Source organism: Rana temporaria, chromosome 3 (genome assembly GCF_905171775.1).
Source record: "Rana temporaria chromosome 3, aRanTem1.1, whole genome shotgun sequence".
Classification (NCBI taxonomy): domain Eukaryota; kingdom Metazoa; phylum Chordata; class Amphibia; order Anura; family Ranidae; genus Rana; species Rana temporaria.
Genome location: NC_053491.1, coordinates 352,298,390 through 352,314,583, shown reverse-complemented (window position 1 = coordinate 352,314,583; position 16,194 = coordinate 352,298,390). Strand labels below are relative to the sequence as shown.

Sequence of the window (16,194 nt, the reverse complement as noted above, 5' to 3'; positions counted from 1 at the left end):
CAGCAAGAGGAGAAGGTGGAAGAAGAGTAGGAAAGACCAAGAAGAGAAGATGGAAGGGCAGAAGAGAGACCAAGAGGAGGTGTGGGAAGGAAAGAGGAGGGGAAGGTATAGAAGTAGAGAGGAAAGAGCAAAAGGAGAAGATGGAACAAGAGAAGCAAAGACCAAGAAGAGAAGAAGGAAAGGGATGAGGAGAGACCAAGAGGAGGAGTTGGACAGGAAAAGTATAGAGAGGAGAGAGTAACAGGAGGAGAAGGAAGAGGACAGTGAAAGCCCAAGAACAGAAGATAAAAAGGAAGAGGAAAGACTATAAGGAGGGGTTGGAAGGTAAGGGAAGAGGAGGGGATGGGATAGAAGTAGAGAGACTAGAGCAAGAGGAGAAAATTTAAAGGAAGACCAGAAAATAGTATGAACGGTGAGAGGAGAGAATGGTAGAGAGCAGAGAACAAGATTAAAGAGAAGAAAGAGACTGGGAAGGATTAAAAGAAGACAGGACAGGACTGAGAAGATAAATAAATGGAGAGGCAAAGAGGGGAAGTAGAAGAGTGTACAAGAGCAGAATGGAAATATGAAGTAGTGGATGAAAGAGTACAGGATTGTTTACACTAGTGGCAGTCCTTGCCGTCCCTTTTCAAAAGTGATCTGCTGTGGATCATCATGCCATAACCAATTTAGCGAAATGGGGTGCCTGTTGAATGTGAAATGAGGTATAATTTTTGCTGTGGCCACGTCGTGTGTCAATCCGACACCTTCTGTGTTAGGATATGGGGAGCAGTAAAACCAAGGCTTGACTGCCTATTTTTATCCTCCACCCACCCCTCCAGGCCACAAGTGTGATCGAGCCCTAGAAGAAATGAAGTTAAAAGGCAAAAACATCAGCGTAAAAAATGTCAGTACAGCAGAGCCTATTAGACTATGCAACTAGTTCAGTTTTAAACATAAATATAAAATAAAACAAAGAGAGACAGTGATAGAAGACATAAAAAAGAAGGAAACAATGAACAACGCTGCACTAAAACAGGTACTCTGGCAAAAGTATATGTGAACTTACATTACCCTTTTCTCCTGCAGTCAACATTTGGATGTAAGTTACTTAACAAGTAGAATGTGATTTCCTCTGCCCTGCTGGCACCAACTTCCTATCATAATAAAACTGTGTTTATTGACCACCCTGGATTTTCAATTACATCCTTTCACGTTGTGTTTTTAGATAAATTATGTTGATGGGATGTAAGAAATTCTAATGTTCCTGATAAATCAAGAGAAATATTCATGATGAACCACCTGCTCCCAACAAGAAACTGAAGATTGTTGACTGCAATTTTTTTACTGGCCGATGGGAATATCTGGGTAAAAACCCACACATTCTTTGGGTATTTACCTTGCAGGCTTTCAGTTTCCAAAATAAAAAACTTATGCAAAGATCTGAACATACATGAAAGACATGTCAACGACTGCCAAAACACTTTAGGAAAATCCTTTATATGTACAATTAAAGGCCAAGTCTGTGTTTTCAAATTAATTCATTACCTCTTATTCTTCTTTTTACGTTTTTTTTTTTTTTTTATTAAAAAATAAATAATTTTGCCCACTTTATATTAAGTTGCTGGCTGCCATAAATTATTTGTACACAAAAGTGTTCTCGATGTGTCCCTAGGTAAAAATTAAACAGGCCCAGCTTCTGATGCCTCCTGTTATATGTCAAATTTCCCTGGAGGTATCGGCTTTCGTGCAGCATCTGAAGGAGTACGGACCTAGGGGCACATCATTACGGTGCTAGATCCAAGAGCCTGGAAAAGACAGCCAGCTCCCGATGACATAGCAGAGGAATCTGGCGGCATAGAAACTGGTATGCAGCAGAACAGCAGATCAGTACAAAATACCAATGAAATTGCTGGGTGTGTGAGTATGTTAGTTGTAGATGCCACCGCAAAAAAGGTAAGAGGGAATTTTAAAAGTATGGATAAAGGTTCTGCATACCAGCAATGTCTCATTAGCATCTGTGTCAGAAGGAAGCAGCAAATAGACATCCTGCTCCATAATGCCTCCTCTCAGAAAATAAAATCACCAGAAATTATCAGGATAACATGACGATCGGTTAAACCGATGAGAACGGTCTGACAGACCATTTTCTTCGGTCAAAACCGATCGTGTGTGGGCCCCATAGGTTATTTAACCTTCGGTTAAAAAAAAAGCAAAACTTGCTTTAAAATTTAACCGATGGATTGCTAACCGATAGGTCAAAAGTAATCGTTAGTATGCAAAACTATCGGTTAAAAACCTGCGCATGCTCAGAATCAAGTCGACGCATGCTTGGAAGCATTGAACTTCGTTTTACGTCACCGCGTTCTGACACGATCAGTTATTTAACCTATGGTGTGTACGCGTGACGGACCATCAGTCAGCTTCATCGTTTAACCTAAGACAACTGTCCTTCAGACCGTTTTCATCGGATGGACTGATCGTGTGTATGAGGCTTTAGACTCCATGTACACTAGGCTTACAAAAAATGTCAGTTCCCTTAGCAAAAAACAAAACAAAACACTCATGTAGAGTGTTTTTGTGTACATCTTTAGGCACGTTTAGGAGAGCGTAGAGTTTTTTCTGACAGAAAGCTCCAACCAAAAACGCAAACCAGAAGTTTTTTTTTTTCCTGCCTCTAAAATGCTGAGCTTAAAATATACAGTGCCTTAAAAAAATATTCATTTAATGTGAAAGACCAACACAACGTGGCACATAATTGTGAAGTTGAAGGAAAATTATAAATGTTTTTAAATTTTTTTTTTTACAAATAAATATCTGAAAAGTATGATGTGCATTTGTAATCAGCCCCCTTTACTCTGATACCCTTAACTAAAATCTAGTTGAACCAATTGCCTTCAGAAGTCACCTAATTAGTAAATAGAGTCCACCTGTATGTAATTTAATCTCATTATAAATACAGCTGTTCTGTGAAGCCCTCATAGGTTTGTTAGAGAACCTTAGTGAACAAACAGCATCGTGGAGGCCAAGGAACACACCAGACAGGTCAGGGATAAAGTTGTGATGTATAAAGCAGGGTTAGGTTAAAAAATAATATCCCAAGCTTTGAACATCTCACGGAGCACTGTTCAATCCATCATCCAAAAATGGAAAGAGTATGGCACAACTGCAAACCTACCAAGACATGACTGTCCACCTAAACTGACAGGCCGGGCAAGGAGAGCACTCATCACAGAAGCAGCCAAGAGGCCCATAGTAACTCTGGATGAGCTGCAGAGATTCACAGCTCAGGTGAGAGAATCTGTCCACAGGACAACTATTAGTCATGCACTCCACAAGTCTGGCCTTTATGGAAGAGTGGCAAGAAGAAAGCCATTGCTGAAAGAAAGCCATAAGAAGTCCCATTTGCAGTTTGTGAGGAGCCATGTGGGAGACACAGCAAACATGTGGAAGAAGGTCCTCTTGTTAGATGAGATCAAAATTGAATTTTTTGGCCTAAAAGCTTATGTGTGGTGGAAAACCAACACTGCACATCACCCTAAACCAGTGTTGCCACCAGTCAGTATTTTTACTGGCAGCCAGTAAAAAAATGGGCACATTTCTCCTGCCAGTAAATGCCAGTGACAGGAAAGGTTGCCAGTAAAAAATATGGCCTTACCGAGACCATCCAATTGCCAGTTACAGTGTGTTTTGTTTGGTTAGCACTAGTAGGGGACAGATGAGTCTGGTGGAGGTGGTGCCTGAGTGTCTCGTGTTATGCCATGGTGCAAAGGAATTTCTGGAGCCTCCTTTGTGGGAAGGGAGCAAGGCAAGCCGGGAGCAGGACTGTCAGTGCTGCTTGGACTGGAGTGAACTGAAGGGACCACATGGCATGGAAAGAGACTGTCATTGTGACTAGAGATGTACAGAACTGTTCGCCGGTGAATAATTTGCGGCGATTTTTGCACGTTCGCGTTCGCCGATGCGCCAGAACATATGCGCTGTTCGATCCGCCTCCTATTAATTAACATTGAGCAAACTTTGACCCTCTACCTCCCAGTCAGCAGACACATTCCAGCCAATCAGCAGCATACCCTCCCTCCCTGACCCTCCCACCTCTCGTGCAGCATCCATTTTAGATTCATTCTGAACCTGCATTCTTAGTGAGAGGAGGGATAGTGTTGCTGCTGCTGAATTGATAGGGAAAGCTATAGCTAGGCTAGTGTTTTCAGTGTTCACTCCAGTCCTGAAAGACTCATCTGATCTCTGCTGTAAGGACAGCACCCCAAAAAGCCCTTTTTAGGGCTAGTAACCCCCAAAAGCCCCTTTTAGGGCTAGTATATCAGTCAGCTTTTTTTTTCTCTGTAATCTAATTGCAGTTGCCTGCTAGGAAGGCAGCGTGTGTGTCAGGATCACAGCGTACACTGTGCCCAGTGCCACCCACCACTCATCTAACTTGGTGGCACAGTAGATAACATTTAAAAAAAAATTGTTTTACTGCAATAGAATAGTAGTCATTTGCCTGACTGGCAGCGTGTGTCAGGGTACAGCGTACACTGTGCCCAGTGCCACCCACCACTCATCTATCTTGGTGGCACAGTAGATAACATTTAAAAAAAATATTGTTTTTCTGCAATAGAATAGTAGTCAGTTGCCTGGCTGCCAGCATGTGTCAGGGTACAGCGTACACTGTGCCCAGTGCCACCCACCACTCATCTATCTTGGTGGCACAGTACATAACATTTAACAAAAAAAATGTTTTACTGCAATCGAATAGTAGTCAGTTGCCTGGCTGGCAGCGTGTGTCAGGGTACAGCGTACACTGTGCCCAGTGCCACCCACCACTCATCTATCTTGGTGGCACAGTAGATAACATTTAAAAAAAATACTTTACTGCAATAGAATAGTAGTCAGTTGCCTGGCTGGCAGCGTGTGTCAGGGTACAGCGTACACTGTGCCCAGTGCCACCCACCACTCATCTATCTTGGTGGCACAGTAGATAACTGTGAAGGATGCTTCAGTTTAAATTCTCCCTGCTTGGTTAATGCTGTGTTAGAAGGTGATTTCAGGTGTGACTCACTCCTCTAACAGACTATTGATATGTTAATGACCCTTCCTCAGCCAGCTCCCTATTTCAAAGGGTTAATTGATCTATTGTGTGTGTGAAGAAGCCCTGTGGTTACTGTTTACTGTGATTAGAAGGGGCTCATGTTAATTATTCTGATTGCTTCATTGTGATAATTATCCCTTCTATCCACGGGGCCAAGCTGTCTAGATAATGTATTCTGTTTGAACTAGTAATTAACGTCACTGATGTCATTATCTAAAGAAATGTCGTCAGGGTCGGCTCCGTCGTGTCTGCCTAATCATCTGTATGGGAGCCCCCACTGTGTGAGGGGGCGGAGATTTGTCATTATAACAGTTTGTAACTTACATATAAGCTCTGTGTTATACCATTAAAATCTGTCTTGTTCCAGCAGTAAGCGTGACCCATGTGTGGCTTATTGGGTGATTCCAGGAATATCCCTCCTCGTGGAATATTGGGGTGATTTTCTTTATGGGGAGAAGGGAAAACTTTGACGGGGATATCATTCTAATACCGTCACAATAACATTTAAAAAAAAATTGTTTTACTGCAATAGAATAGTAGTCAGTTGCCTGGCTGGCAATGTGTGTCAGGGTACAGCGTACACTGTGCCCAGTGCCACCCACCACTCATCTATCTTGGTGGCACAGTACATAACATTTAAAAAATATATATATTTTACTGCAATAGAATAGTAGTCAGTTGCCTGGCTGGCAGTGTGTGTCAGGGTACAGCGTACACTGTGCCCAGTGCCACCCACCACTCATCTATCTTGGTGGCACAGTACATAACATGGCTAGCTTGGTATCCAACCTTGTGTAAATGGGGAGTTTGCGGTTGTGTAAATGGACTGTTTGCAGGTGTTTGCGGTGCGTTAAATGGGGAGTTTGATCTGTCAGAGTTTGGTCTGTCACTGTGAACCCTAACCCTATTACAGACAGGGTTAGGGTTACAGATAGGGTTAGGGTTACAGACAGGGTTAGGGTTACAGATAGGTTTAGGGTAGGGTTAGGGTTACAGATAGGGTTAGGGTTACAGACTGTAACCCTAACCCTATCTGTAACCCTAACCCTGTCTTTAACCCTAACCCTAACCCTGTTACCCTAACCCTATCTGTAACCCTAACCCTATTTGTTACCCTAACCCTATATGTAAACCTAACCCTAACCCTAACCCTATATGTAAACCTAACCCTAACCCTAAGCCTTACACTACCTGATCGATATAACATTATGATGTTTGATGTTTTAAAGCACGTTATTCCAAACAATTTATGAATGTTAGGTGATTTATGCCCTTTATGGATTCAAAACGGACTCTGCGACAACTACGTACTTTTCCATGGGAGTTTTGCCATGGATTCCCCTCCGGCATGCCACAGTCCAGGTGTTAGTCCCCTTGAAACAACTTTTCCATCATTATTGTGGCCAGAAAGAGTTCCTGTAGGTTTTAAAATTTGCCTGCCCATTGAAGTCTATGGCGGTTCGCCCGGTTCGTGCATTCGCGAACATATGCGCAAGTTCGCAATTGCCGTTCGCGAAATTTTAGGTTTGCGACATCACTAATTGTGACTCAGGAGGGGACGTGTTTTGTCAGTGAGGTGTCATCATCTGGGCTGTTGCACAATTATGTCAGTGTTACTGTAAGAGGCAATCTCAGTGTGTGTGCCTATCCATTCGAATTTATTGCCCTCCTGAGTCCTGTCCCTGAACTACTTAGTTACTATATCAAAAATAAAGTAAGAAATATGTTGTTTGCCCTAATGTCTATCATAAATCACATTGCTAATTGCATATTGTACTTGCTTGTAGTCTAAATACTGAAATTTGCACTTAAAACCGTAATTTTTGGAAATGGCAGTAAAAACTTGTCTCAAATTTGTCTCAAATTTTGGCTGTCATGTCAGTAAATTTCAATCTGGTAGGTTGGAAATACTGCCCTGAACACACTATTCGCACCGTGAAACATGGTGGTGGCAGCATCATGTTGTGGGATGCTTTTCTTCAACATGGACAGGGAAGCTGGTAAGAGTTGAAGGGGAGTTGGATAGAGCCAAATACAGGACAATCTTAGAAGAAAACCTGTTATGCCACGTACACACGACCGTTATTCATGTAATGGAAAAAACAACGTTTTTCTCGTCGTGATTTGATTGTTTTTCACGACCAATTAAAAAAATGCAATTTTTCTTGTCATGAAAAATGGTCGTGTGTAAGTGCCATAAGAGTCTGCAAAATAATTGAGACTGGGGCAGAGGTTCACCTTCAAGCAGGACAACAACCCTAAACATACAGCCAGAGCTACAATGGAATGGTTTAGATCAAGCATATGCATGTGTTAGAATGACCCAGTCAAAGTCCAGACCTAAATCCAATTGAGAATCTTTGGCAAGACTTGAAAATTGCTAAAAAAAAGTAGTATGCCCAAACAGTGGAGAATGGAGGTTTAAGGTGCAAGAAAATCAATCAAAAATCTAATTTGATAAATAATAGAAAATTGTATTATTACATAAACAGTATAGAACTACTTATACATTTAGTGAAAAAACAGCCCTGTGGTCATAATACAAAAGAATGGTTGCCTCTACATGTTTAACCACAAACGTGGCTTCTTTTGGAGCTTTTGAAGGACCTTTTTTAAAACATTACCACTAATATCAAATCTAAAGGAGGTGGTGCGCTTAATGAAATCTCTAAACTCCAATACTAATTTGATACATACTTGAAAATTGCTGTTCACAGATGCTTTCCACCCAATCTGACAGAGCTATTTTGCAAAGAAGAATGGGCAAAAATGTCACTCTCTAGATGTGAAAAGCTGATAGAGACATCCCCAAAAAGACTTGCAGCTGTAATTGCAGCAAAAGGTGGTCTACAAAGTATTGACTCACTTTACTCTATTTATTAATTAGGTGAATTCTAAAGGCAATTAGTTCCACTAGATTTTAGTTAGGTGTATCAGAGAAAAGGGGGATAAATACAAATGCACGCCAAACTTTTCAGAAATGTATTTGTAAAAAATGTTGAAAACCATTTATGATTTTCTTTTCACTTCACAATTAAGTGGCACTTTGTGTTGGTCTGCCACATAAAATCTCAATAAAATGCATTTACGTTTTTGGTTGTCACATGATTAAAATTTGGAAAATTTGAAGGGGAATGAATACTTTCTCAAGGCACGGTACCTCTAAACGTCCTAATGTACATGGACACATAGGATAACATTTAGCTGCTTCAACAGGCAAAACACAAAAGTCCTGTAGAAGCAGGGATTTTTAAGCCAGTGTGCATGGACCCTTAGAATGAAAATGAAGTCCTTTCGCAGGGATGCTTTTTCAGGAGTGAAGTGAAATAAAAACATTTTGCCTTGTGGCTGAAGCACCCCTTTAACAATGCTTACCCACTGTAGCTGAAGTCCCGGCACAAAAATTGTCTTCACAGAACCGTCTGAGAAATGATGTCTTCCCCACGCTAGAATTTCCCACCACAACAATTTTAAATAATCGGTCTGGAGGACTGAACCTATGTTCTTCCTGAAAAAAACAGATATAATTTTTTCATATTAATGGCATTAATTAGTAGGTCTAACACTTCCAGATATTTATTACCTCTTACAGAGATCATGTAAAAAATGAAGGGTATGGGATTTTATGTATACCTCTTTAGGTATAATACAGACAGTATTTTTATGTATAAAATCTTGATATTTTTTTAAACGTATAGTAAACATTAAAAGATTGGTTAAAATCATATATATAAATTAGCCATCCAAAGTATTATACATCTTATAATAATCAAACTTTGTTTGATTATTATAAGGTGTACAGTATAATACATGTAATGTTTTTGTGATAAGCTGTTTAATAATAATCTGTTTATGTATACTATTAAAGTACCTTGTAGTATGATCCGAGGTCCTAATGAAACGGAATTCTCTGCAAAACACGTCGACCTGACAGACGGATCTCAATGCCATAGAAAAAACAACTTTGGATGGCTAATTTATGTACGGTAGAAAAATCATACTTATTGTAATGTGGATGTTATAGGCACAAAATAACATTTTTTATTCTGGAATTCAATTAAAATAGCAGGTCTAAATAAAAATTTAAGAGTGAATTCATATGTGCGAATGCACTCTCTCAGAGATTAGCTGCAAGAACCCTAGAGGGGGTTTCCAGTGATTAGCTGAGAGTTGGCAGTCCCACTGATGGCAAAGGAAGGAAGGTGGCCAGCTCTCATAGCCAATTGCACCCGCTCACATGTAATCGCTTGTGCTGTGAATACATGCAAGTGATCAACCTTGGATGTAAGCACTCATGTAATTGCAGCACGAAGGGCTGCCTACTTACAACTAATTACAGGAACCCGAGCTGGGTTTTTTGCAACTAATCAACCAAGAGGGTGAAAGAAATTAGCTGACTAAATAAGGGGAAACGCAATGCTCTGATGGACGATTTTTTTCATTTCCATATGAATGTTTGAACAAACTTGTATTTGTTTATGGACGCTTTACACATTGTAATCATTTTTAAATATTCTGCATCAGATTTTTTGTTTATACTATTGTTCTTAGGAAATTCGAGATTTCTTTTTAAACTGTTAAATCATTTGGTGAGCTATGAAAAATACATTGACATATTTCACAACAGTTACTAAGAGTATGTACTGTATATTTATAGAAAATTATTAATATGTGACAAGGGAGCCTGAATTCTAATATTGGCCTGGTTTCCTCTATGGTCTCCCTGTAGCCCTAGACACGGGCCTAGGTGTAAGCAGGGGGTAGTACCCCTTTTGGGGAAACCCCTCCCCTTTGTGGGTACTGTAAATTGGGCTAGCCTAGTCCTTTACAATCTGGGGCTGGAAGAGCTTTGGGAAAACTGATGGGAAAAGGTAGCCCCTACAGAACATTACTATATAGGTTATAGTCTAAGTGGAGTAAGCCCTTCAGGGTAGGCCTGCCAGAGAACCCAGCCAAGGGCTTTTGTCCAAACACGGCAGAGCTCTTACTCTATATGTTGTTCGGCCCTTGGATCTCCTTCCCGTTAACCACTTTCCTGCAATCTTGCAGATAGCAGAATGCCCGGAGTGATGTGCAGATCATTGCTCCCCAGCCCTGTTTTTCTATATGATCCCTCTGTGCACAGCTCTACATCCTATTGACCTCTGTGCACCACCCTACATACTTCTGTCCCCCTATACACCGCCCTACATACCACTGACCCCTGTACACTGCCCTGCATAATACTGGCCTCTGTACACCACCCTACATACTACTGACCTCTGTACAATGCCCTACATATTACTAACCTCTGTACACCGCTTTACATATTACTAATCTCTGTACGCTGCCCTACATACTCCTTACACTGGTCAGAAATTAGAGAAGACTTCAGGCTGAAACTAGTAGAACAAATTAGCCTGTGTACCAGATGTTATGCTTTCATGGACTCTGGCATCATATCTGTGGGCATAACCAAATACTACCCAGACATGAAAAAAATGTGAATGCAGACTGTCAGGAGCTTGCAGCTCTCCTGTTCCATCATAGCTGCTGGTTCCAGCATCCTGATTTTGGCTGATGATGCATTTTCCCTGTCTGTCTGTCCAACTGCAAGGTGATTGATGTAGCCAGTCTCTGGGTGCAGACCAAACCTGATTTATGCCAGCGCAGCCTGCAGTCTCGTGCTTTTGCTAGTGCTAGTTACATGTGCTCAAGCTGCCTGTTTGCCTGCACTACTCTGCTGTTTGGATTTCCATGTTTATGACCTCAGATCGCATATTGAACTATTCTCTGAACTCTGCCTGTCTTTTGACTATGGATTGACCCTGACTATTCTGAACCTTGACTGCCATGTACCTGGACTCTCTTTGAACTACTTTGCCTGTCTGCCAACCACAACCAAGTACCAGTAGGCCTGCTTGCCTTATGGGTTTCTCACTGAAGCTACATTTTAAGGTAGGCTGAGTTTTATTTTTACAGTGACATTGGTTTTACTAGATCTTTCTTCATGTCATTTTATTTTCTTATTGGGGGTTTGCTACTTAATTTATAAAAAAAAAAAAAATGTGGCACCCCGGTGATCTTTGATCTCTTCTATGTTGTCCAGGTAGATCTCCACATCTCATAGAGTTTTTTATACAAACTATGCTGCCACATTATCCTGAATAAGCAACAGAGACATTGCTGGCAAGGATTCATGTTTGTGAAACTTCCATAGGTTTGTGCAGTTTTCTTTTTTCTGCAGTGCATGCTTGTTTTTGTGTTTTTTGAGTTCTCGGAGGGCTTCACAAATTAAAAACTTTAATGTGTACCCCATTTAAAGCAATAGGTGAGGAATCATGAAAATCAAATATCTCATCTCAATTTTTAGGGCTAATAGACAACCAAAGGGCATGAGGATCTGGCCATTGTTAAGGGGCACATGTAGTAATGCAAAAAAAACATTAAAAAAAATACATTTCAGTACAGAGCATATATTTTAATAAGATTTAAAGTAAAACATAAACATTTTAAAACAATGGGCAATAAACTGTGGCTTTGAAGTTCCCCCATGTGACTATAACAGCCTCTACTCTTATAGGAAGGCTTTACAGAGCTCTGTTCAGGCCACTCAAGTTCCTTTATACCACATTCCTAAATTGATTGGGTTGATTTACTAAAGGCAAATAGATTGTGTGGCTTGCAAGTGTATTTTACTCTGCAAGGGCATTTGCTCCAGAGCTTAGTAAATGAGATGAGGCTTCACTTAGCAAAGAATACCTAATCACAATCAAGGGAAAAAAATGCATTTTTGCTTGCACATGATTGAATGATGGAAGTCAGCTGAGCTTCCCCTCTATTACTAATCTCTGGAACAAATGCCATTACAGAGTACAACTACACTTTGCAAAGTGCACATCATATTTGCTTTTGATTAAATCAACCCCTATATCCTTATCTAGCTGGCTTTGGATACATCATAAAGGTCATGCTGGAATAGAAAAGGTCCTTCTTCAAACTGTTACCACTGGGTTGGAAGCACACAATTGTCTAAAATGTCTTTGCATTTTGTAGAATTAACATAACACTATTCTTCCAGTGTACTGGAAACGTAATAATTTGGAGGAGTGTCCATACATTTGGCCATGAAATGTAGGTGTGATGGACAGCTGTCTACAAAATGTTGGTTATATACTTTACATATATAAAATATGCTGGTATAAGACAATTGTTTCCTTTTAAATTAGCCATTGCTAAAAGGTGCAGTTTTGTTAATCTTACACTTGACAGGGTCTCTTTTCCAACAGGCTGCCCTCTTGGGGAAGATGGTAATGCTTCCTCTGTCATGTGTTCCACTTTATACACATTCTCCTCCATGTATGCAGTGATCCCCTCCTTCTCATCTTCTTCCCGCCAGTTATTTAGCGCTCTCTCCTGCTGGCTGTCCAAATACTGGGGAAGATGATCCTCCTCAATGGATATTATCCTTTGCAGTGGATGAACTTTGCTTTGTCTATCTTCTGTGGAACTGTCCGGTTCTGTTATAGAGGAGAAGGCCCCATTTAGTGCTAGAGAATTCCGTTTTGAGGTGAACGCATCATCTTCTTCTGATGACTGACTGCACAATAAACACACGTGTGAACATAGAAAAACACAAAATGTACAAACAAAACCAATGAGAAGTATATGTAAAGACAACAACTTTTTTTCTGTTTAAGATAGAGTATGTGAGAGCTAAAAACTTTTTTTTTTTAAATCTGTATCGCTTAAGGGAGTTTTCACTTCAGAGTTTTCATTTCATATCCTGCCCTGTAGACACAACAGGAAGTGAGAGAAAAAATTGTGAGGAAAATTTTCTGTTAGGTGACTTGTTGCAGTGGCAGAAATCTAACAGGAAAAGTTCCTGTTCTGGTGACAACTCAAAGGGTTGGATTTTCCCTCAATTTCAGGGACACTGGCACTGGTCACCAAGTCAAAAGAAAGGTAAATCTCCACCGGAGGAGCACAGACAGAAGTAAAAACCTGACTGGATTTGAAAAGTCTTCCTCACTCTATCAAAAACTAAGGCTTTATTTATACTCTAAAGAGCAACTCACGACAACAAGGCATATTACCCTATTAAAAGAAATGCAACTCAGTAGCAACTGGTGTTCATAGAACAGCTCCAGTTTAGCTTTAAGGAATTTGGTGATACCACCTCTCTGCCCACTGGCTGCTAATTGGACAATAAAGAAACAGCAACACATCAGTAAGCCATTAGTTCTGCCCTCTCTGCGTTCTCCTCCCAACAGAATGTTCCCTGCCAACACCTGTGCAAGCAACAGAGCCTGAGTGGGTCCGAACACTGGTTCCCCTCACAGTCTGAGTGGCTCTGGGCAAGGAGTTTTAAGTTTCTGATATCAAGGCAGACTTAGGGTTCATACACATAGGCACAGAGTGCTATACGCCATTAAAAAATTTGCATATTTCTGCTCCAGGGATTTACAGGTGTTTGCATACAGCTGCCTATAAAAATGAAATTACAGGCTGTGGCTGTTAACCACTTATCTGAGCATTTACACGAGTACACTGACGGATGAATGGACCTGGACGCAAACTCCCTTCATCCGGAGGCAAATATCTATCCCTGTATGCGTGTAAACTCTCTGATGTGTGTTTCCAGCACAGGGCTGCAGCCTGTCATTAAAAGAGAAGCATGGGATTAGAAAATACAAACAATCATACTTACCTGATGGCTGCAGCACCGATCCCAGCTGCATCTGTACCCTGCCACCTCTAAGATCAAGAACTGAGCATTCACACACCCCTGATCACTCAGCTCTTGGGTCTTCATTCTGCAAAGAGCCGGTGACTGTCAGTCACCAGTTCTCTGGTCTGCCCCGCCAGGGCTCACCGGAGTGATGGGCTGTGGAGGGAACAGGAGTGACTGGCTCAGGCTCTCAGTGGCTCACTGAAAGGCAGAGCCGGTTGCTGGTCCAGGCCTCTGGGCAGATCCAAACTATATGGTTTGACTATGTGGCCATGACTAAGCACTAATCGGAGTGTGAAATTTGTAGGCTGTTTTCCCAGTGTTCTGCTTGTTTTTTAGTGCATCTTTTATCCATTTTTTACAATAAAGACAACCTTATGGTTTTTTTGGAGTGCGGCTGTCCATCCCATCTTTCCTTATATCAATTGCTTCGTGCATTGCCAGCACCCTTGATTTCCTGAACCAGTGCAGATTTTCCCAACACACCCACCTGGAGCAGTTACTCCCTTCCCTTTATATAGTTGAGGTCTTTTCAGAGCCTAGACTGGGTCTGAGACGTCAGCTGACAGCAGGCTTTAGCTGAAAACAGGTCACAGGAGTGCAGAACTAACTGCACTCCTGTGATCCATAGGAGAAGTACAGACAAAAAAAGATTTGGCTGTACTTCTCCTTTAAATTTTACAGGCAACTGTACATAAACAGCTGTGACTCCCATGCTCATTTTTTGCTACGTACGGCTCTCTGTGGCCCTATGAAAAAGCCCTTAGGAACTTATGCTTGTTAATGTAAAAATACATTGAATTAATTTTTAAGTAATGCACAACTTAATTAAAGGGTCACTAAAGGAATTTTTTTTTTTAGCTGAAATGACTGTTTACAGGGTATAGAGACATAATAGTTAACTGATTCCTTTTAAAAATGATTAAAAATAGATAAAAAAACAATCATATAATGTGCCTGCAGTGTAGTTTCGTTTTTGCTGTTGTTTGCTGGTTCTCTGATGTACAGAGAGCCACTAGAGGGCAGTCAGCCAATAGAGAGCAGTGATACTTTGTCTAAAACTCCTCAGCACCAATCCAGTTTCGTTTTACACACAGTAATCACACCTCCTTGATTAGTGACCACCGTGAGAAATCTCCCAGTACTGTGGTAATCAGGAAACAGGCAACCAGGAAGTGTCCAGAACAGAGAGGATTTACAGCAACATGAAAGCAAAAACGAACAATGAGGACATGAAACCAGGACTGCAGTAAGGTAAAGGAAGCTATTTAGCTAAAAAAAAAAATTCCTTTAGTGACCCTTTAAATGGTGTTTGCTTTAGATCTGCCTGAAGTTTTGCTTTAAAGCCACTTTCTGTCTGTGCATTGGCGTTTCAGGCCTTTGTGTGGATTCTGGCTATAATTCATGAAATTCAATTAATCCTGAAGAGGCATAATAATGGAGAATATCTCAGAGGATGTCCTTCCAATTAGCAAATAATAATGTGAGAAATGTATTATTACATAAAATAGTCCACTCAGCACTTGGAGGTAATTGGGGCTCCAGACGAGGCTCCTAAAATTAGATGGCCTAAAACTAAGTGGTCTTTTTATTAATTGTACCGTTTTCAATAATCATTTTTTAATCCTGGCATCCCTCTATCGTATGTGAGATCTATACAATGACCAGCCTTTGTACAATTGAAAATTTGAATAATGTTTTTCCTAAAGTGTAAAATACTGTATATGCACATTTCCAGTAATGCTTTGATGTGGGTGGGTTTCAGATGGACACTCACTGCAACAAAGAAATCCTTAAACCACAATGTATTGTTCACAAAGGACTTCAATGACGTCTTTGAAAACCCACTTGAGATAAATTAGCAGAGTACAGTTGAGGTAAAACCGCCTCATGGAAAATATCATGATACCATTGGCCTTATATGCAGTGTGAAAAGCAATGAGAAGATTTGAAGCTTATGTACATTTTTTACCATATTTTAAACTTGGTGACATCATCACTAGGTCTCTGCACTTTTCTATGTAAAATATGGCTGGTGGAGGGGCCTGCAGGGTGCTGTACATAGCATAAAGAAAACAAGAAGCTGAGGTAATGCCCACAGGTGATGCTGAGCCTCCACAATTGAAAGAATGAAAGGCTAAATCATTCTTGATGTCCTTTGGCCAGGAAATTAGGTAGGCTCTATCTGACTTAGCTGTAGCTTCTAAACCAGGATGCTCCAAACCTTCTACACAAAAAGCCAGTTTACTGCCCTTCAGACTTTAGGGAGGCTGGACTGTGGCCAGCAGGAATATAATTTCCTGTCGCATCTTCATGGCAGCATACACCTTTGGGTTGTGGCTCCGCCTCCACAACCTGATAGGACCGCATAGCTATTAAACCCAGAGAGGGCCCCCGCCCAGGTATTCTCCTTTTT

General features: G+C 40.9%; 1 protein-coding gene across 2 annotated transcripts in view; it reads right to left on the bottom strand.

Moving 5' to 3' along the window:
• The window catches only part of CRACR2A (calcium release activated channel regulator 2A), a 200,725-nt gene that overhangs the window by 19,168 nt on the left and 165,363 nt on the right, over window positions 1-16,194 (bottom strand). For both annotated transcript variants that reach the window (XM_040345184.1, XM_040345185.1), the window contains exons 12-13: window positions 12,311-12,647; window positions 8,444-8,576 (exon numbers count right to left, since the gene is read on the bottom strand). In XM_040345184.1, the coding sequence (XP_040201118.1) occupies window positions 8,444-8,576; window positions 12,311-12,647 (470 nt within the window). The remainder of the gene's footprint in view (window positions 1-8,443; window positions 8,577-12,310; window positions 12,648-16,194) is intronic.